The 23,108-nt window shown below is 36.9% G+C and overlaps 1 protein-coding gene across 5 annotated transcripts in view; it reads left to right on the forward strand.

Annotated features, from left to right (window-relative positions):
- Nucleotides 1-23,108, forward strand: part of LARP4 (La ribonucleoprotein domain family member 4) — a 64,083-nt gene that overhangs the window by 13,776 nt on the left and 27,199 nt on the right. For 4 of the 5 annotated variants that reach the window (XR_003791093.1, XM_029205258.1, XM_029205260.1 and 1 more), the window contains 7 exons: nt 3,211-3,358; nt 3,982-4,134; nt 6,883-6,958; nt 10,382-10,518; nt 12,000-12,103; nt 12,988-13,098; nt 13,868-13,921. Coding sequence is in view for 4 of the 5 variants with exons in the window: in XM_029205258.1 (XP_029061091.1) it covers nt 3,211-3,358; nt 3,982-4,134; nt 6,883-6,958; nt 10,382-10,518; nt 12,000-12,103; nt 12,988-13,098; nt 13,868-13,921 (783 nt within the window). In the remaining variant the exon portion in view is untranslated. The remainder of the gene's footprint in view (nt 1-3,210; nt 3,359-3,981; nt 4,135-6,882; nt 6,959-10,381; nt 10,519-11,999; nt 12,104-12,987; nt 13,099-13,867; nt 13,922-23,108) is intronic. The other variant, XM_029205259.1, reaches the window with a different exon arrangement.

The following is a 23,108-nucleotide window of genomic DNA, read 5'->3' on the forward strand; positions in this document are numbered from 1 at the left end:
CCCCTACCCCCTGCAGTGGAAGCATGGAGACCCAATCACTGGAGCGCCAAGGAATTACATACCTAGAGGTTTTTAAATAATACCTGGGTACCTGTCCTGGTGGGGCTACCTGGTGGTACTATAAGAAAATTGGTTGTTTATTGCCTGAGCTAATTAATGATATGAAGTAGTTGTGAATTAACATCTCTAAGCGAAGATGTTGCTTTGGTTATTCATCTTTGGTGCTACTTTAAAGATGCTTTTGCTCCCTTGCTACGTTTGACATTTTGTTATTGGTTTTGATGTTTATTGTAAAAGCTTTTAGCAGCCCTGAAATCAAAAAGCCAAGACCCACTCCAATGTAAGACTTCCATTTTAAACAGGCACATGAAAACAAGGAAGATTGTATCAACTCTGATTTTCTAGCACATCAGAAGGGTAAATACAATAGTTAAACATTAGTTGGGTTCTTTTGTTTGTTTTGTTTTGCACCTATGCCTCTACTGTTCCATTCAAATAGACAGTTGAAAGTGTACTCTTGGCCTGGTTTATATTAATAGCTGAAATAGAAGAAGAAGACCCAGTTTCTACCTTTTCTTCATTGAGCCCACTGCCTGGTTGCAAAGAACACTTACTTAAATAAACTATTACAGTGGTAACAAAATAGAAGTATGTACAAATAACAAGAGGGAAAGAGGAAGTAGTGACCAACACACATGAAGTTAGGTGTCCAAGGTGTGTAGAAACTATAAGGAGTTTTGGTAGAATAGGCATTATACATACACACACACACACACACACACACACACACACACACATATATTTTTAAAACTTGCTTGTTTACTTTTTTTACCTAATGAAGGTTTTATTTATTTATTATTTTGTTTGGCTGTGTTGGGTCTTTGTTGCTGCACGCGGGCTTTCTCTAGTTGTGGTGAACAGGGGCTTCTCTTCACTGTGGTGCGCGGGCTTCTCATTGCTGGGGCTTCTCTTGTTGCGGAGCATGCGGGCTCTAGGCGTGCCGGCTTCAGTAGTTGTGGCTTGAGAGCCCTAGAGCTCAGGCTCAGTAGTTGTGGCTCACAGGCTTAGTTACTCCGCGGCATGTGGGATCTTCCCAGACCAGAGCTTGAACCCATGTCCTCTGCATTGGCAGGTGGATTCTTAACCACTGCACTACCAGGGAAGTCCCATTATATTTTTTAAAATAAGGAAACTGGGGTCAGTGATTGCACAGTTACTGGGTGGAAGAGTAAACTGGATCTTTGTTATACCATAGTTGCCTCTCAATTGTTGGAATTTCTCTTCAATTTTGCTTTTTTTAAAAAAAATTATTTATTTATTTTAGGCTGCATTGGGCTTTCGTTGCTGCACGCGGGCTTTCTCTAGTTGCAGTGAGCAGGAGCCACTCTTCATTGCAGTGCGCGGCCCTCTCACTGCGGTGGCCTCTCCCACTGCGGAGCATGGCCCCTAGGCACCTGTGTGTCAGCAGTTGTGGCTCGCAGGCTCTAGAGCACAGGCTTAGCAGCTGTGGCGCACAGGCTTAGTTGCTCTGCGGCATGTGGGATCCTCCTGGACCAGGGCTCGAACCTGTGTCTCCTGCATTGGCAGGCGGATTCCCAACCACTGCGCCACCAGGGAAGTCCCCAATTTAGCTTTCTTAAGACAGTATTGGTACTTTTAAAGAAATATGAATTTGAGATTTTGGAAAACAACTGGGAAGGTGGTTAATTTTTAAAAATTATGTTTTAAGCAGAGCTTTAAGCTGGTAAGAAAGCAAATGAAATCTTCAGACCAAAAAAATCAGGAAGTACTAATCCAGAGAAAGAAGCAGGTGTTAAACCTAGGTCCTGCCCCTAATGCATCTGTTGATCTTTAGTGGCCCAGAGCTTAGATTTTCATCGCAGTGCTTAGAGACAGGACAAAAGATAAACTAGGGGAAAAAACAGCTTTCTCAGAGAAAAGGAAAACTTGTCAGCTTTAGCCTTGGCTCTGGGTTGGTGGAAGGAGGGATCTTATTCTAACCACAAATCCTCTATGATGCAAAGTAGGGCTAAAATTCCCTACTTGTTCTCCAGAAACCCACGTTGAAAATTTTAAGTGATACCAGATTGGTTGTCTTACTGTGCAGTCATCCAGCAGAAAGAAAACAAATCCTCTGGGCTTCCCTGGTGGCGCAGTGTTTAGGAATCCGCCTGCCAATGCAGGGAACACGGGTTCCAGCCCTGGTCTGGTAAGATCCCACATACCGCGGAGTGACTAAGCCTGTGTGCCACAACTACTGAGCCCACGTGCCACAACTACCGAGCCCGCATGCCTAGAGCCTGTGCTCCACTACAAGAGAAGCCACCTCAATGAGAAGCCACCTCAATGAGAAGCCACCTCAATGAGAAGCCCGCGTGCCGCAACTAGAGAAAGTCTGAAGGCAGCAACAAAGACCCAACGCAGCCAAAAATAAATTAATTAATTAAAAAAAAGAAAATACACTTTCAGGACAAATGAAATAATGCATTGTAACATAAGGCAGAATGCGATTTTTGACTTGGGAAAAAATTTCCACTTACGGAATCATTCAGACTCTCTATCACAGCTTAGATGGCAATAAAAATGGTACTGTGGAAAATTGCTGTAGATAACTCAAAAATTTGTTCTAGGTACTCAAACACACACTAACATCAAAGATATATGAATAGATTTAATAAATTTAACAATACTTGCAAGTAGGTTGGGGTAAAGCAGTATTTCTATACTAATAGTATTTTATAAAAATATAGGTAGCTAAATTTTACATATAAACATTTCAAGTTCATCTGCTTAAAAAGGTTTATATTTTCAAGTTGAGCCAAAAACTTTAAAATATTGTTTATTTAATATTTATTATTAGATTACATAATATTATTGGGGATTTTCTTCACATTTAAGTAATGGAAAAGTTTTGTCTAAATTTATAATTTTAATGCACTGACTGTTTTTTTTTTTTTTTTTTTTTTTTTTTTTGCGGTGCGCCAGCCTCTCACTGTTGTGGCCTCTCCCGTTGTGGAGCACAGGCTCCGGATGTACAGGCTCAGCGGCCATGGCTCACGGGCCTAGCCGCTTCGCGGCATGTGAGATCTTCCCGGACCAGGGCATGAACCCGTGTCCCCTGCATTGGCAGGCGGACTCTCAACCACTGCGCCACCAGGGAAGCCCTGCTCTGACCTTTAAAATTAACAAATGGATCCTTTTAATATTTAGCAGGTAACATCTAAAGGAACTGGCTTAAATCCTAATGCCAAAGTATGGCAAGAAATACCTCCAGGAAATACTGATGCCACTCCAGTAACTCATGGAACTGAAAGCTCTTGGCATGAAACAGCAGCCACATCAGGGTCTCATCCTGAGGGTAAGTCGTAAATATTTCATCAGATTGAATCACATTTTGGTTAAACATACGGCCAAACCAGTTTATAGAACTTTTAATACATTCTTTGATTATTTGATAAAATATATTTATAAATGTTTAACATGTAATTTGTATACCATTCTCGTTTATTTCCAGTACGAATGGATTGTCACTAATTTCAGACAGTAGCTGTATCTTTGGGTTCAGCATTTAACCCATGTACAATATGGTATTTTTAAATTAGTTTTGATCTACCATCATTGCCAGTGTTACTTACTCACTGTTTGATCTTAGGCAAATGACTTAACCTCTCCATGCTTGTTGCCTTCATCTGTAAAACATTAACAATAGCAATTAATTTGGCATTGGTTTTTCTGAGAATTAAGTGAATAAAGTACATGAAGCTGTCTTATACATAGATAGTACTATGTAAGTTTAAGCTATTGTTAATCATTTTAGCTTATCCATAATGGTCAAACTTACCTCCTTTGGACCCTTACCTAAAATCTTGTGGATATTTTCCCAATTGCTAGAATTCTTTAAAATCTTGTTGTGCTGAGAGTGCCTAAAGATAGGATTTTAAAGAATTACTATTCACTTCCAGTATGTTTTCTTTAATACAGGTAATAGAGAACTTGCAGATGATATGTGTAAGGAATATGAAGTAATGTATTCATCTTGTGAAACCACAAGAACTACTACAGGCATTGAGGAATCAACTGATGGAATGATTCTGGGGCCAGAAGATCTGAGTTACCAAATATATGATGTTTCTGGTAAACTTTATGGTTTTATTGTTAAAATGAGAATGCAGTATGCTAGTCTTTTTCCCCCTCCAGTCTCTTTATCATTGTTCTAGTAAACATGGCATTGATTGGTCTATTTTATTATTTGAAAAGAAGTTTATGTTAATGAAATATTAGGTGACTTTTATAAATACTGTTTTCAAATGGCCAAACATGAACATTGTAATTTAAAAAGAATGTTTATTTTAAAGATCTTATTAAAGGAAAGTGTGAAATTAAAGATGAAAGGAGAAAACAGTCAATATAGTTAAAAAAGAGACCTAAATTACAATCTTTCAGAGTCCAAGTTTCTTGATCTATTAGTGGGGATCAACGCAAGTTCTGTCAATTTTCCCATCACTTTTGTCAGTGTGAAATGCATTTATAAATGTGAGATTGCAGGGATTAATTTTGAGAAAAAGGTTGTGTTATATCATAGTTCTACTACAGTTCAACTTGTGAGATAATGTTTTTTTTCACATTCATTTAATTAGCATGGATTATTAATTGCTTGGACTTAAAATGGATAAAATTTAAAAGAAACTAAAGATAGACTGTAGAACCTGATTACCTAACTTTATTTTTCTAAGTTCTAAAGGGTTTCTTTGGAAAATAAGTGTAATAGGGAGTAGGCATCTCTGTCACTGCTTAGTTCCCTGGCATTAGTCAAGGTATATAAACCTTTGTTCTCAGTTTATTTATTATATATATTTGGATTAGATTTCTAAGGTCGGTCAGCTTGTAAGTTGATATCTGAAGTAGAATGGGGTGGTATTTCCATATAATAATTTAAGGTGGTTAGGTTTTGCTCCCTCCTTGTTATAATATACCTATCCTGGCTACTTTGAACTTAGAGTTGGTTTAAGTGAATTGGCAACCAATTGGTATTTTTAAAAGTTTGCTGTAATAACACTGAAAGCTTAAATGAAGTTATTATTCATTTAGCCAGCATTTGGGTAGATGAATTTTATATTAGAAGGGTTGCATATACTATATAGAAATAGAATGCTTCTTATTTCATTTTTAATGAAATTAATTTAATATCTAATATTTTGAATCTTGAGTAGTAAGACAAAGTAGTGGTAAAATCATGCACAAAATTTATCTTTACAGGAAAATATAGTGCTCTAAAATTAAGCAGTGAAAAGAGTATTAAGAGATAGAAGTGGGTTTTTTTTTAATTGAAGTATAGTTGATTTACAATGTGTTAATTTCTGCTGTACAGCAAAGGGATTCAATAACACACACACACACACACACACACACACACACACACACACACACGTTCTTTTTTATATTCTTTTCCATTATGTTTTATCACAGAATGTTGAATATAGTTCCCTGTGCTATATAGTAGGACCTTGTTTATCCATTCTTTATATAATAGTTTGCATCTACTAGCCCCAAATTCCCAATCCATCCCTCCCCTACCCCACCTCCCCCTTGGCAACAAGAAGTCTGTTAAGAGATAGAAGTTTAAGGAGTGTGACTAACATCAGATTTACTACCGATAGTACAGATGTGGAGCCATATATATATCCCACTTTGTGTAGTTCCTGTCTTCAAATTTAGATTACTGTTACTTTTGTTTATGTATATAAATTTATTTGTTTTTTTGGCTGTGTTGGGTCTTCGTTGCTGTGTGTGGGCTTTCTCTAGTTGCGGCATGTGGGCTTCTCACTGCGGTGGCTTCTCTTGTTGCGGAGCACAGGTTCTAGGCACGCAGGCTTCAGTAGTTGTGTCTCACGGGCTCAGTAGTTGTGGCTTGAGGGCTCAGTAGTTGTGGCTTGAGGGCTCAGTAGTTGTGGCTCACGGGCTCTAAAGTGCAGGCTCAGTAGTTAGTTGTGGTGCACGGGCTTAGTTGCTCCACGGCATGTGGGATCTTCCCGGACCAGGGCTCAAACCCGTGTTCCCTGCATTGGCAGGCGGATTCTTAACCACTGCACCACCAGGGAAGCCCCTAGATTACTATTACTTTTTTCTTTTTTTTTTTGGCGGTACGCAGGCCTCTCACTGTTGTGGCCTCTCCCGTTGCGGAGCACAGGCTCTGGACGCGCAGGCTCAGTGGCCATGGCTCACGGGCCCATGACCAGGTCACGAACCCGTGTCCCCTGCATCGGCAGGCGGACTCCCAACCGCTGCACCACCAGGGAAGCCCCACTATTACTTCTGTTCTTTGAGTTTTCATTAAAGGAATAAATAGTTATCACATTTTTTAAAGTATTTAGGGTAATGTTTTACAGTATGGTATCTAAGTGCTTTTAGTATTACCGATGATTTGTTAATTACTTGATAAAATATGTAATTTAAAAACTGATATGAGGGCTTCCCTGGTGGTGTAGTGGTTGAGAGTCTGCCTGCCAATGCAGGGGACGCGGGTTCGTGCCCCAGTCCGGGAAGATGCCACATGCCGCGGAGCAGCTGGGCCCGTGAGCCATGGCCACTGAGCCTGCGCGTCGGGAGCCTGTGCTCCGCAATAGGAGAGGCCACAACAGTGAGAGGCCCGCGTACCACACACACACACACAAAAAACTGAGATGAAATCTGTCTAAAGAAAGAAGAATAGATAGGTTAAAAGGTAGACCTTGTGTGTATCTGAATTCTAAAAAGAATAAAAATACAGTTTTCTGGTGATTTTAATTTGTGCATACTTTGTGGCTTACTCTGAAAACAATATGTAAAGTTTACTACCTATGGTAATTAGGTATTAACATTTCCCCTCTTGTTTTCTACTATCAGGAGAAAGCAACTCAGCAATTTCTACAGAAGAACTAAAAGAGTGTTTGAAGAAACAATTAGAATTCTGTTTCTCACGGTACACTATCATTTTTAAATTGACCTTTCTCCGTTTTGAATTGTTTGATTAGTAGATGTGAAATACCTATGAAATAGAATGGAAAAATGGTTTTAATTTCCTTTGGTGATGTATTTTGGTATCATTCTTCAGTATATTTCTTAACTAGATTTAAAGATGTGGTGGTCTCCAGTTGATTATGTAAAGGGTCTAGTCCCAGTAGAAAGATAATGAAATTTCTGTTGGATATTTTTCCTATAATCATATTCAGTTTTAGAGTTCTCTATGTTTTTAGTAGTTTGCTCTTGTAATCTTTGAGCATAGAGTTATTTTTAATAAGATGTGGATGGGTATAGAATTTATATTACCAGTTTCTTCTATTAAATAAAGAGTTCCTTCAGGCAAACATTTCAAGATACCTTATTTACAGATAAGAATTAAGAATTATGTAGGTATATTTATAGCTTAGATGTATAAACCTTCAGTATGTAGAACTACCCCTTCCAAAATAAACAGAAGTTTGGATATGCGTGCAAATGTAATGCCTTCTGTTTTTTGGAGGAGGACCAGTAAACCAATTTTTTAAGCTAGAAACCTGGATTTTATCATAGACTTCTTTATTTCCTTACATATAATACAGTCTTGACTCAGTTTTAATTGATTCTTCATCCTGAATATCTCCCTTTTCTTCTCCACCTTTTTCTTCTTTGCCTTTATAGTCTAGTACAGGCCCTCGTTTTATGAAAACAAGACCCTTCTAGTCAGTTGTGCCTATGATGCAATTCATTTTGTCTCCCATACTTGTCATAGTTATTTTAAAATCTTTGCCTACTAGCTGGATCATTTGTGTGTCAATTTGTGTGTCATTTGAGGTTTTTTTTCTCTTGATTGTCACAATTTCCTGGCTTTTTGCATGTCTTATAAATTTTGATTATAATTTGGACACTACATATGCTGGGCACTACATATAAAAGAAACTAGAAAGCTGCAGTGCCATAATTTTTCTCTCTAGACAAGATTTGAGCTTTCTTCTGGTAAGCAGAAGCAGATTGATTTCTTCAATCCACTTAAGGATTGAGCTGAGTCAGGGCTGAGCAGCCACTTTAATTAGACTCGATCGACCTCTGATTTATCTCTGTTCCTTAGGCATGACCTTCTTAGGCTTTTGATTTAGAAGTTGGCAGGTTTCTGTTACCTCAGTCATGAAACACCAAGGGAAATTTAGTTCTGTTCTTCAGATGTTTGAGATGCGCTCTTTAGCCTCTTACCCTGTACAGCTTCAAAATCTGGCAAATGTCTTGTCAGGGAGACCTGTCTTAGGTTTGATGCAAGGTTCCTTCTTCTACTGGGGCTTCCACAAGACCACAAAGATTTTACTCTGCTTTTTCAGCCTTCCATCTTTCAGGGTCCCAGCCTTCCATCTTCCTCCTTAGAACTCAGTAAATGTCATATGGAGGAAAATCAGCTGTGTATTGGGGGCTCCTTTAGCTTCCAATTCATAATACCAGTCTTGTGCAACTGCCTAAAATAAAGCTCTACTAGTTTCTTTCTGGTCCAGGATCTGCAGATATCCTTGGAAAAGAAAGATTATCTTTCTGGAATTTCATTTTGTCCTTGTAGCTTCTACAGTTTTTATCTCCAAAAACATGATTTTTTTGTAATCTATCCAAGTTATTTTAGTTGTTGTAGCATGAGCTCTGGCTTATCATGATCTATCACATCCTACTCAGAACTACGATACAGTTCAAACCAGCCGGGTAATTGCCATTTGTAGCTCAGTAGAATTGCCACTAAGACATATTAGGTATTAGTCATGAACATAATAAGTATTAGTCATAATCCTCGATGTTATATATCTATTAATTTGACTTACTTCTGACAAGGTAGTTTCTTTAAGGGTGTGTCATACTGTTTTATGAGAGACTGGCTGAAAGTCTGAGTTGATTTAGGCTACAGCCTTTTAGTTGTACAATATTATGTTTACAGTTGTCTTATTTTCAAGTTCTTAAAGAATATCTGGTTGACTAGTATGTTCCTTTTTTTTTAATAAATAAATTTATTTATTTTATTTTTGGGTCTTCGTTGCTCTGTGCAGGCTTTCTCTAGTTGCGGCGAGCGGAGGTTACTCTTCGTTGCAGTGCGCAGGCTTCTCATTGCGGTGGCTTCTCTTGTTGCAGAACACAGGCTCTAGGCACCAAGGCTTCAGTAGTTGTGGCACACGGACTCAGTAGTTGTGGTTTGTGGGCTCCAGAGTGCAGGCTCAGTAGTTGTGGCACACGGGCTTAGTTGCTCTGCAGCATGTGGGGTATTCCCGGATCAGGGCTCTAACCGTGATCCCTGCATTGGCAGGTGGATTCTTAACCACTGCGCCACTAGGGAAGCCCTGTTCTTTCTTTTATGCTGAAGTGAGTTTAACTGTTACTGGTATCCTCTCTATTCTTTTTTCCTCCAAGACAAATAACCACCACTTGTTGACAATTGTAACCTTAAAAAGGTAATTACTACTCTATTTTAGTATAATTTGAATGTAAAGGCCTGGACCCTACTCTTTGCCAAGTACTAAGGCTTTGTCATTTTGAATGACAAAGATCCTTTGTGGAACCTGTATTCTGACTGGGGGAGACAAAACAATAAACATAATAAATAAGCAGCTTAGAAGTGTGTTAGGTGATAAGTGCTATGGAAAAAAGTAGAGCGGAGTAAGCAAGGGAAGAGGGGAATCAGGAGTACTTGGGTGGTTTCAGAATAGGGTGGTCATTGAGAAGTCATTGAGAAGGTGGCTTTTAAGCAAAGATTTCTAGCTATTTATAACCAGACTACTTCAAAGGTTTGATGTAAATAACAAGACATGAATTTGATTCTCCTTCAGTTTGTTGAACAAGATTTTATGTGTAAGATAGAGCATTTGTATCTTCTTTTTTAAAAAATGTATCTTAGTCTTTTGTCTTAATTTAAAATGTTTTATATTTATTATTTTAACTTTATTATTTAAATTTAAATAAAAAGTCAAACATACCTATTAAAAAATGCAAACATTAAGAAACTGAAAATCCTCCATGATCCAACTCATGGTTTACATTACAATTTTCTCCATATGCATATTCTAACATCAGTGATAAGGTATTTATAAGATGGAACAAAACTGTATGTAATATTTTGTAATATACTTTAATATTAAGCCTCTTTCCACATCAATATAATTTCATAAATTCCTTGTTCAAAACTGTTGGGCCCAATGTATTTGGGGATTCAGAAACTTTCCAGAAGTTGTTAGAATGTATCTGTTGTATATTACGTATTTTCATAGTTCACTGTGTTATTTCTGATAGCATAATTTTGTTTTCCTAGGTTTAGTGACAAAAGTGAATAAGGCATCTCTTTTCTTTAGGTGCTTTTTAAGATTTGTTTGTTTTATAGGACTGTTGCTTCTCTTATTCCTTTCAGAGAAAATTTGTCAAAGGATCTTTACCTGATATCTCAAATGGACAGTGATCAGTTCATCCCAATTTGGACAGTTGCCAACATGGAAGAAATAAAAAAGCTGACCACAGACCCTGACCTAATTCTTGAAGTGTTGAGATGTATGTAAATCCTACCTTTTAGCTTACTTTTAAAATCAAAGATTAAATATTCTTTTGACTTCTGATCATGCAGGAAATTGTTTTTAACTCCATATTTTTTGCTATTCTGTGCTAATAATTTATCTGTTTTTACTGACTGGTACATATATAGCTTGTATATCAGTTCTGTACCTTGGTTGTTCATCTTGATACCCATTTACTCAAGTATAAGCAATTAAACCTCTGTTTTCTGGGCTATTAGAAAGCTATATGTGTCATTATCACACCCTGTAAAGCAATCTGTTTCAAACTTCTAAACAAAAGTAATAAGTAAACTTTATATCACAACCCAATACACACATACACACAACTGAAATGTTAATAGTGGATTAATACTAAATGCTTGAAATGAGTTCATTTCTTTTATTATAAAATTGTTTTCACAACCTATTAAAAGAGTTGCGACCTGCAGTTTGACAAACACTGCTCCAAAGTTTGGTAAAGAATTTATATTTTAGATTGAGGCTTAAGAATTTTTAGTGGTGTTTGTGTCTTATATCAGCATTTCTCGGTAACCTCTCTTATACAGGTTTTGTTAACTACTTGAGTAAAGGTGGATCTTCACTTTTTTTTTGAAATTCGTTGAAATGTTTGAAGGTTAAATAAAGCAAGTCCAGTAATAGACTTACATGGGAGTAGGGATTTCCATTGTCAGAGGGATAAAAACATTTATGAAATCTCTGATCGGTTTGTACAGATCAAACCAGCCTTGATCTGGTTTGACCAGATCTTAAAATGACCCAGTCTTGTCAACATTTAAAGAATTTGCCAAGAGACAGAACCTCCTACCTCCAAGGGCTGAAACCTAGCACTTATACACAGGCCTTCTTCCTTAACAACTACTTTTATTCTCTCTACTTACCTGCACAGGAAGATGTGACATATTATCCTTTGAAGGGACTAGAAATAAAAGTTTTGGCTTGTGGTACTACCTTCATTCTATATTAACTCAAAACCAGCATCTGAAAGAAAGACTGTAATCATTTATATATAATTCTTGGTTTTAAGTGTTTCTCAGACTTTAATTTTAAGGAGAATTTTTTCGCATATCAAAGCTCATTACATTCCCTAGAGTAGTGTTTGGCTAATGCAGTACATTGATTTTACTTGAAATAAAGAATTTGGTAATTGTATACAGGGAAGTGCCCTATGAGATATAAATATGGTATACTCCTTAAAGGCTTCTTTTCAACTCCAACACTGTGCCACGTCACAAAATAAGTACACTGAGTATTTGTGCAATGAATAACATTGGACAATGTTCTTTGCATATCAGTCTCAAGATACTTTATTGTAACTGTGATCTTTGATTCTACAACTTAATTTCTTTAAGATGTTAGCCTCTGCTAATTTATTCAGTTGGAAATTGAAAATAGTTTTTTAATGGAATTATTAATATCACTATTCTTACACTTTTGAATGAAACTTCTTTAAAATTTCAGCTTCTCCCATGGTGCAAGTTGATGAGAAGGGCGAGAAAGTGAGACCAAGTCATAAGCGTTGTATTGTAATTCTTAGAGAGATTCCTGAAACAACACCAGTAGAGGTAAATCATTAGTATTGTTAAAGCTAAATATTCTTAACTGTTTATTTTATTTTATTTTCAGTAATTTTTAATAGATTTATTTATTTTTGTTTATTTTTTTGGCTGCATTGGGTTTTCGTTGCTGCGCGCGGGCTTTCTCTAGTTGCGGCGAGCGGGGGCTACTTTTCGTTGTGGTGCATGTGCTTCTCATTGTGGTGGCTTCTCTTGTTGTGGAGCACAGGCTCTAGGCGTGCAGGCTTCCGTAGTTGTGGCACACGGGCTTAGTTGTTCTGTAGCATGTGGGATCTTCCCGGACCAGGGCTCGAGCCCATGTCCCCTGCATTGGCAGGCAGATTCTTAACCACTGTGCCACCAGGGAAGTCCCTCTGAGTTTTGATAATCATCTTTTTCTAAATCCATATATTTTTTTGAGTTTTAGTTTTTAATTAAATCAGTTATGAAAAACAAGATATCTGTGCACAGTTCATGTCTGTGACTGTTGTAGACAGAGCATTTGGATTAAATGAAAATGCATAAAAATACTTTGCACCTAGAAAATGTTAATGTAGGACAGTCCCCCCATCCACCCACACCTTTTTTTTTGGACAATGACAGGACTGGAAAGATTTTACTCTTAAGCAGAATTTAGCTTGCCACTAGGATTGAAATAATACTTCAGTTTTGCTGATTATAAAATAAGCTTCCATCCCTAAATCATGCACAAAATTTGCACTATAACTATGCATGTGCTTGTTTCAGAGTATAATTCTACTCAACAGAAAAATGGGCAGAAGGCGTAAACAGTTACTAAGTAAAGAAATAGAAAGGACCAAAAGACATGAAGAGGAAAAAAAATGCCCATTTTTGATATATTTTTAGAGTTAACTGAAGATTTTCTTTTTTAGGAAGTAAAAGCTTTGTTTAAAAATGAAAACTGCCCCAAGGTGATAAGCTGTGAATTTGCACACAATAGCAACTGGTATATCACTTTCCAGTCAGACACAGATGCACAGCAGGTGAGAAGAAAACTTTTCTTCTGATTTGAAGTCCTGGTGATAAAAGCAGTAGTGTATATTTTACTTGAGAAAAATGTGTGCTTACAGTAATGTTTGTAAAGACTTTGGAGAACCTTGTTCACCTTTTTGGTGCTGCTTATTAATTGATTTCCTTTTTGATGATCTTCTTAAAGCTTTTTTTGTTTCAATTTAAGAACAGTTTGTTTCCTATCAGTAAAAATATTAACAATTTTTAAATTAACATGGGAATCAGAGACCATGTACTCAGTAGTTAGTATTTCTATTACAGAGTAGGCCCGCAATATATATAACTTCCGTTCTGATTCTTGGTATTTTGACATAATGATTTTACCCTTAATTGTTATCATGGCCTATTTAAAGATAAGTAATATTCCTTTGAAACAAAAATTTCTATAATAGCCTTTTAAAACCTTGTACTGATTTTTTTTTTTAATTCTTCATCTTAGAAGGCCCTCCGAACCCATTTTAAAATTGATAGGTAGTGATATTTTGGGTCTGTTTTGAATTTTGTGAGTATGTGTCAGTAGTAATCCATAGTAGTTTAATATACAATAAATGTGAACTGTAGCTGAAGTCTTAAATTTTTACTTTTTCATTCCCTGTCACCTGCATAATGGGATCATCTTCAGAATTTTTTATTGTTTAGTTTAGAGATAGTTGCAATTACCAAAACTCTCTTGATAGAATAATGATGGCTTTAATGAAATGTTTGAATGCTAATGAAAGTTCCTTCCTGCTTTGTTAACAGGCTTTTAAATACTTAAGAGAAGAAGTTAAGACATTTCAGGGCAAGCCAATCATGGTAAGAAACATTTGTTAGTCCATCATGAGACAAGAAGGTTTTTGTTGTCTGTCTATTAACAAACAAAGATGAATAACATTTTATAAAACCCATAATGATTTTAAAGAAATTTCTGGCTCATATGAAATGCTATTTCAGGAAATTAGTGATAGAATGTCAAAATACTTTGTAAACAGCAGTTTCTTCTAGAAGTATAACTTCAGACAGCATGAAGTTTAAGTTAGATGCTGATTGACGATGTGTAAGATAATCATAGATCTCAATCCTGCTCTTAGGAGCAGGAATAATTTTTTAGTAACAAAGGTGGAAAACATTCTCAGTACTTTCATTTCAATTAACTGCATCACTGCATTAATACTCGGCCATTTGGGAACCAGGAAATTGTCGTTGATGACACTTGCTCACAGTTTACATGTCTAATCTGTTCTCACATCCCATGAAATCTGCCTTCAAAACTTCTTTCAATCATTACTACCACTGTTTAGGCTTGAGCAATAGGAATAGCCTTTTAGCTGTTAGGCCTTCAGCTTTCCCCTCCTTACAGTCCATCCTCCACATTATTTTAAGTGTGAAAGTAATACCTATATGTGGTAAGAAAGTCAAATGATTTATAGTAAATAAGTTAATTAAATCTCCCTGTCCCAGATTCCTCCAGTCATTTTCCCTAGAGGTGATGAGAGAGCAGTTTTTTCTGCACCTATCTAGGAATTTTCTTTCTGTCTTTACGTGAATGGAAATGTATAGTATATACACGCCTATTCTTTTCTCATAATAGATCTTTTCATTCACCATTGTTACAGGTATACATTTAATACTGTTCCGTGATTTAATTATTAAGTTGTTGTTCTATTTACAAATAATTTGTAACATGCTTTCTTTAAAAGTTTTTTTTATTGTGATAAAATATGCATACATACAATTTACCATTTTTAAGTGTACAGCTAACCCAGTGGCGTTTAGTACATTCACATTGCTGTGCAACCATCACCGGTATTTATTTCCAGAACTTTGCAGCATCCCCAGAAACTCTATACCCATGAAACCATAACTTCCCATTCTTCCCAGCTGCTGGTAACTTCCCTTCTAGTCTCTGTCTTTCTGAATGTACCTATTTTAGATACCACATATAAATGGAATCATGCAATATTTGTCCTTTTGTATCTGGCTTATTTCACTTAGCATAATATTTTCCAGCTTCATCTATGTGGAGCATGTGTCAGAACTTCATTACTTTTTATTGGCTGAATAATATTCCATTGTATGTATATACCACATTTTGTTTATTCATTATCTATTGAAGGATGCTTGGGTTGCTTCCATCTTTGGATTACTGTGAATAATGCTGCACAACTATCTGAGTCCCTGCTTTCAACTCTTTTGGGTATATACTAGGAATTACTGGGTAATATGATAATTATATGTTTAACATATTGAGGAGTGCATAACTGTTTTCCAAAGCAGTTGTATCGTTTTACATTCCCACCAGCAATGGAGGAGGATTCAAATTTTTCTACATCCTTAACAACACTTGTTATTTTTGCTTTTTGGATAAAGCCCTCATCCTAATGGGTAGAAAGTGGTATCTCATCATGGTTTTGTGCTTCATTTTCCTAGTGGCGTATGATATCGGGCATCTTTTCATGTGCTTCTTTGCCATTTATATGTCTTTTTTGGAGAAATGTCTGTTCAAGTCCTTTGACCATTTTTTAAATTGGGTTATTTGTTGTTGAGCTGTACCAGATCTTTATATATTCTGGATATTAAACTCTTGTCAGATATATGATCTGCAAATATTTTCTCCTATTTTGTGGGTTATCTTTTTTACTCTCTTGAAGTGTCTTTGAGGCTCAAAAGCTTTTAATTTTTATGAAGTCCAATTAATTTTTTTGTTATCTATGCTTTTGTTGCCATACTTCATAAATTGTTGCCAAATCCAAGATCATGAAATGTTTCCCCTATGTTTTCTAAGGGTTTTATAATATTAGCCTTTCCTTTTAATTGAAATATAGTTGATGTACAATATTATGTTCATTTCAGGTATACTACATAGTGATTTGACATTTGCATACATTATGAAATGATCACTGTGTTAAGTCTAGTAACCATCTGTCCCCATGCAAAGTTAATACAATATTATTTAACCATATTCTTTTTAAAAAATATTCATTCATTCATTCATTCATTTATTTTGGCTGTGCTGGCTCTTAGTTGGGGCACGTGGGATCTTCATTGTGGCATGCGGACTTTAGTTGCGGCATGCAGGCTTCTTAGTTGCGGCATGTGGACTCTTAGTTGCGGCACGCGTGCGGGATCTAGTTCCCCGACCAGGGATCAAACCCGGGCCCCCTGCATTGGGAGCGTGGAGTCTTAACCACTGGACCAGCAGGGAACTCCCTGACCATATTCTTTATGCTGTATATTACATCCCCATGGCTTATTTATTGTATAACTGGAGGCTTGTACCTCTTAATTCCATTCACCTATTTACCTGCCCCACAACCCCCTCCCCTCCGTCAACTACCCAAATGTTCTCTGTATCTATGAGTCTGTTTTCATTTTGTTTTGTTTGTTTTATTTTTTAGTTTCCACATATAAGTGAGATCATGTGGTATTTGCTTTTCTTTGTCTTACCTCACTTAGCATAATTACCCTCTAGATCCATCCATGTTGTCACAAATGGCAATATTTCTTTTTTTATGGCTGAGTAATACTCCACTGTGTATATATATCATATCTTCTTTATCCATTCATCTATTGATGGGGACTTAGGTTGCTTCCATATCTTGGCTGTTGTAAATAATGCTGCAGTGGGGCTTCCCTGGTGGCGCAGTGGTTGAGAGTCCGCCTTCCGATGCAGGGGACACGGGTTCGTGCCCCGGTCCGGGAAGATCCCACATGCCCGCGGAGCGGCTGGGCCCGTGAGCCATGGCCGCTGAGCCTGTGCGTCCAGAGCCTGTGCTCCGCAACGGGAGAGGCCACAACAGTGAGAGGCCCGCGTACAGCAAAAAAAAAAAAAAAAAAATAATGCTGCAGTGAATATAAGGGTGCATATATCTTTTGGAATTAGTAGTTTTGATTTCCTTGGGTAAATACCCAGAAGTGAATTTGCTGGATCCTATAGGAGTTCCATTTTTAATTTCTTGAGGAAGCTCCATACTGTTTTTCCATAGTGGCTGCACCAATTTACAATCCTACAAGTGCACAAGGGTTCCCTTTTCTCCACATCTTCGCCAACACTTGTTATTTGTTGTCTTTTTGATGATAGCCATCTGACGGTTTTGAGGTGGTATCTCACTGTGGTTTTGATTTCCATTTCTCTGATTATAGTGATGTGGAGCATCTTTTCTGTCTGTGGCCATCTGTGTGTCTTCTTTGGGGGAATAAAAAGCCTGTATTCTGGTCTTCTGCCCATTTGTATATGGTGTGAGAATGTAGTCCAATTTGATTCTTTTGCATGTAGCTATCCAGTTTTCCCAGCTCTCTTTAAGAGGCTGTCTTTTCCTCATTGTTTATTCTTGCCTCCTTTGCCATAGATTAATAGGCCAAATATGTGTGGATTTATTTCTGGGCTCTCTCTTTGGTTTCATTGATCTGTGTGTCTGTTTTTGAGCTAGCACCATACTATTTGATTATTGAAGCTTTGTAATATAGTTTGAAATCTGGGAGCGAAATACCTCCAGCTCTGTTTTTCTTCCTCAAGATTGCTTTGGTATTTGAGATCTTTTGGTATCCATACAGAGTTTAGAATTACTGTTCTATTTCTGTGAAAAATGCCCTTGATATTTTGATAGAGATTGCTTTGAATCTATAGATTGCCTTGCTTAGTTTGGTCATTTTAACAATATTAATTCTTCAGTCCATGAGCATGGTGTGCCATTTCGTTTGTTTGTGTCATCTTTGGTTTCTTTCATCAGTGCCTTATAGTTTTCAGAGTATAAGTCATTTACCTCTTTGGTTAGATATTTTACTTTTTGATGCAGTTATAAATGGGATTGTTTTCTTAAAATCTCTTTCTGATAGTTCATTATTAATGTATAGAAGGGCAACAGATTTCTGTGTATTAGTTTTGTATCCTACAACTGTACTGAATTCATTTATTTTAATAGATTTTTGATAGCATCCTTAGGCTTTTCTATATATAGTATCATGTCATTTACAAACAGTGACAGTTTTACTGCTTCCTTTCCAATTTGAATTCCTTTTATTTCTCTTCCTCGTTATTGCTATGGCTAGGACTTCCAGTACTGTATTGAATAAAAATGGCAAGAGTGGGCATCCTTGTCATGTTCCTTAACTTACTGGAAATGCTTCAGCTTTTCGCCATTGAGTATGATGTTGGCTGTGGGTTTGTCATATATAGCCTTTATTATGTTGAGGTATGTTCCTTATATACCCACTTATTGGGAGTTTTTATCATAAATGTTAAATGTTTAATTTTCAAAAGCTTTTTCTACATCTGTTGAGATGATCATATGATTTTTATGTTCAGTTTGTTAAAGTGATATATCATATTGATTTATTTGCAGATATTAAACCATCCTTGATCCCTGAGATAAATCTTACTTGATCATGATGTGTGATCTATTTAATGTACTGTTGAATCCTGTTTGCTAATATTTTGTTGAGGATGTTAGCATCCATGTTCATCAGTGATATTGGCCTGTAGTTTTCTTTTTTTGTGTCTAGTTTTGGTATCTAGGTGATGCTGGCCTCATAGAATAAGCTCAGAAGCATTCCTCCTTCAATTTTTTGGAATAGTTTAAGAAGAATAGGTGTTAATGCGTCATTAAATGTTTTGTAGAATTCCCCTGTGTAGCCATCTGTCTGGTCCTGGGTGGGTGAGATTTTTGCATCCACCCTTTAGGAGCAGATTCTCTTGTTTCCTACAATCTTCTCAGTGTCCAGTATGTAAGCTCCACTGATTTTTCAAAGCCAGACCTGGTGCCTCATCTTCTTGTTTTAGGACCCTCAGCCTGGGGAGCCCAATGTGGCATTTGGACCTCTTGCTCCTTGGGGGAGGAACTCTACAATTGTGATATTCTTCCTGTTTGTGGGTCACCAACCAGGGGGTTTGGGTGCTGACTATGTCTCATTTCCACCCATTCTACCCATCTCATGCTTCCTTTTTCACGTCTTTAGTTGTGGAAAATCTTTTCTGCTAGTCTTCAGGTTGTTGTCATAGATACTTGTTCTGTAAGTACTTGTAAATTTGGTGTGTCCATGGGAGGAGCTGGGTTTATTTCTGGGTTCTCTATTTCCATTTAATTGATCTGTATGTCTGTCTTTATGCCAGTACCACACTATTTCAATTATTGTAGCTTTGTAGTAAGATTTGAAAACGAGAAGTATGAGCTGTTCAATTTTACTGTTCTTTTTTAATACTGTTGAGGGTATTCAGGGCCACTTGAAATCTCATATGAATTTTAGGTTGGAGTTTTCTGTTTCTCCAAGCAAATGCCATTGGGACTTTGATAGTACACTGAGTCTGTATATCATTTGAATATTGTTGTCATCTTAACAATATTGAGTCCTCCAGTCCATGAACATGGGTTTCATTCTATTTATTTAGGTTTTTCATTTCTTTCAGCAATTTGTAATAGTTTTCATTGTATAGGTGATGTATTCCTAAGTATTTTGTTCTTTTTGATAATCATTTTACTTCTCCTTTCTAGTTTGGATGTCTTTTATTACTTTTTCTTGCCTAATTGCTCTGGCTAGACCTCCCAAAACTATGTTGAGCGAAATGGCAAAAGTGGGCATCCTTGTCTTGTTCTTGATCTTAGGGGAAAAACCATCAGTCTTTTACCACTGAGTGTGATATCAACTATGTGCTTTTCACATACGGCCTTTGTCATGTTGATGAAGTTCCCTTCCCTTCCCAGTTTGAGTATTCTTACCTTGAAAGTGTGGAATTCTTTGAAATGCTTTTTCTGTATCAATTGAGATGATCATGTGTGGTTTTCCTTTGTTCTGTTAATGTGCCATATTACATTGATTTTCTTATGTTGAACCACCCCACCTCCCATCCTCCCTCCCCACCCTCCCGCTCCCATTTCTGGAATAAATCCCACTTGGTCAAGATGTATACTCTTAACTCCTGACAAGTTGAATTTGCTAGTATTTTTTTGTGGATTTTTAAAATCTATATTCATAAGAGATATTGGCCTGTAGGTTTTCCCCCACCTTGTAGTGTCTTTGTCTGTTTTATCAGAGTAATACTGGCCTCTTAGAATGAGTTAGGAAGTGTTTCTTCTTCAATTTTTTTGGAAGAGTTTGAGAAGGATTGGTGTTAATTGAGAAGGATTGGTGAAATTTTTCTTTTCTTTTTCATTATGGTTTATTACAGGATATTGAATATAGTTCCCTGTGCTGTACAATAGAATCTTGTTGTCTATCCATTCTGTATATAATAGTTTCCATCTGCTAGTCCCAAACTCCCAATCCAACCCTCCCTCACCCCTCCTCCCCCTTGGCAACCACAAGTCTGCTCTCTACATATATGACTCTTTCTGTTTCATAGATAAGTTCATTTGTGTCATATTTTAGATTCCACATATAAGTGATATCATACGCTATTTGTCTTTCTCTTTCTGACTGATTTCACTTAGTGTGATAATCTCTAGGTCCATCCATGTAGCTGCAGATGGCATTATTTCATTATTTCTTTATGGCTGAGTAATGTTCCGTGTGTGTGTGTGTGTGTGTATCTCACATCTTCTTTATCCATTCATCTGTCAGTGGGCATTTAGGTTGTTTCCATGTCTTGGCTGTTGTAAATAGTGCTATTATGAACATAGGGGTGCACGTATCTTTTCAGATTATAGTTTTGTCTGGATATATGTCCAGGAGTGGGATTGCTGGATCATATGGCCTCTTTGAAATTTTAAAATCACTGATTCAACCTCCTTCTTAAAGGTTTATTCAAATTTCCACCTTCTCGGATCAGTTTTTGTAGTTTGTGTGTTTCTAGGAATCTGTCCGTTTCGTCTAGGTTATCCACATGTTGATCTGCCTTTGTTTACACTGTTCTCTTGTATTATTTTTATTTCTGTAAAATCAGTATTTGGGTCTGATTTTAGTTCTCATTTCTGATTTAGGAATTGGAATCTTTAACCTTTCTTAGTCAGTCTAGCTAAAGGTTTGTTCATTTTCTTGATCTTTTCAAAGAACCAGCATTCAGTTTCATTGATTTTTCTGTCATTTTTCTGTTCTTTTTATCTCCATTCTAATCTTTATTATTTCCTCCTGCTATCTTTGGTTTTAGTTTGCTTCTTTCTAGTTTTTAGGTGGTAGCTTAGGTTATTGCTTTGAGATCATTCTTTGTTAACATAGGTGCTTATAGCTATAAGTTTCCCTCTTTGCACTGTTTTTATAACATCCAGTAAATTCTTTTTTATTGGGTTATAGTTGTTTTACAATGTTGTCTTCATTTCTACTGTACAGTGGAGTTCCCTGTGCTATACAGCAGGTTCTCATTAGTTATCTATTTTATACATATTAGTGTATATATGTCAATTCCAATCTCCCAGTTCAACCCACTCCCCTTCCCCCCTTGGTGTCCATATGTATGTTCTCTGTGTCTGTGTCTCTGTTGCTGCCTTGCAAACCGGTTCATCTGTACCATTTTTCTAGATTCCGCACATATGCATTAATATACGATTTTTTAAAAATTTATTTATTTATTTATTTATTTTTGGCTGTGTTGGGCCTTCGTTTCTGTGCAAGGGCTTTCTCTAGTTGTGGCGAGCGGGGGCCACTCTTCATCGCAGTGCGCGGGCCTCTCACTGTTGTGGCCTCTCTTGTTGCGGAGCACAGGCTCCAGACGCGCAGGCTCAGTAGTTGTGGCTCACGGGCCCAGTTGCTCCGGGGCATGTGGGATCTTCCCGGACCAGGGCTCAAACCCATGTCCCCTGCATTGGCAGGCAGACTCTCAACCACTGCGCCACCAGGGAAGCACACGATATTTGTTTCTCTCTTTCTGACTTACTTCACTCTGTATGACAGTCTCTGGGTCCATCCACATCTCTACAGATGACCCAGTTTTGTTCCTTTTTATGGCTAATACATCCATTAAGTTCTGATATGTTGTGTTTTTGTGTTCATTCATCTCAAATTATTTTCTAATTTCTCTTGCGATTTCATCTTTGACCCATTGGTTAAGAACGTGTGTTGTTTAATTTGTGAATTTTCTAGTTTTCCTTCTGTCACTGATTTCTAGTTTCATTCCATTGTGGACAGAGGAGATACTTTGTAAGATATCAGTCTTTTGAAATTTATTAAAACCAGTTTTGGTCTCTCATAGAGAATGTTCCATGTACACTTGATAAAAATATATACTCTGGTGTTTAGAGTACTGTCTGTCAGTGTTTGTAGTGTTATTCAAGTTCCCTGTTTGTTTATTGCTTTTATTTTATTTATTTATTTGGTTGCATTGGGTCTTAGTTGTGGCAGGAGGGCTCCTTAGTTGTGGCATGCAAACTCTAAGTTGTAGCATGCATGTGGGATCTAGTTCCCTGACCAGGGATCAAATCTGGGCCCCCTGCATTGGGAGCATGGAGTCTTAACCACTGTGCCACCAGGGAAGTCCCTGTTTATTGCTTTTCTGTTTTGTTATTATTCATTATTGAAAGTGGGTTATTGAAGTCTCTATTATTGCAGAACTGTCTATCCTTTCAGTTCTGTCAGTTTTTGCTTTACATATTTTGGGGCTCTCTTGGTAGATGCATGTATGTTTATAATTGTTTTATCTTTTTGCTGGATTGAACCTTTTATCAATATATAATCTCCTTTGTCTCTGATAACCTTTTTTGACTTTGTTTTGCATAATAATAATATAGTCATCTTAGCTGTATTTTGATTACTATTTGCTTGGAATACCCTTTTCAGTTCTGTTAATTTCAATGTCTTTGAATCTAAAAGGAATCTCTTCTAGACAGCATATGGATGAATATTGTTTTTTTTTTCAACCCACCAGTGTCTGCCTTTTAAGAGGAGAGTTTAAGCCATTTACATTTAAAGTTCTTACTGCTAAGTAGGGAATGCTTCTGCCATTTAGGTATTTGTTTTCTGTGTGTCCCAAATGTCTTTTCCCCCTGAATTCCTCCATTATTGCCTTTTTTGAAATTTTGTAATGTAACTATTTTGATATCCTTTCCTATTCTGTATACTTTTAAGTTTTGTTTTGTTT

The sequence above is a fragment of the Monodon monoceros genome, unplaced genomic scaffold (assembly GCF_005190385.1).
Source record: "Monodon monoceros isolate NGI ecotype Baffin Bay Population unplaced genomic scaffold, NGI_Narwhal_1 Super_Scaffold_6, whole genome shotgun sequence".
Taxonomy (NCBI): Eukaryota; Metazoa; Chordata; class Mammalia; order Artiodactyla; family Monodontidae; genus Monodon; species Monodon monoceros.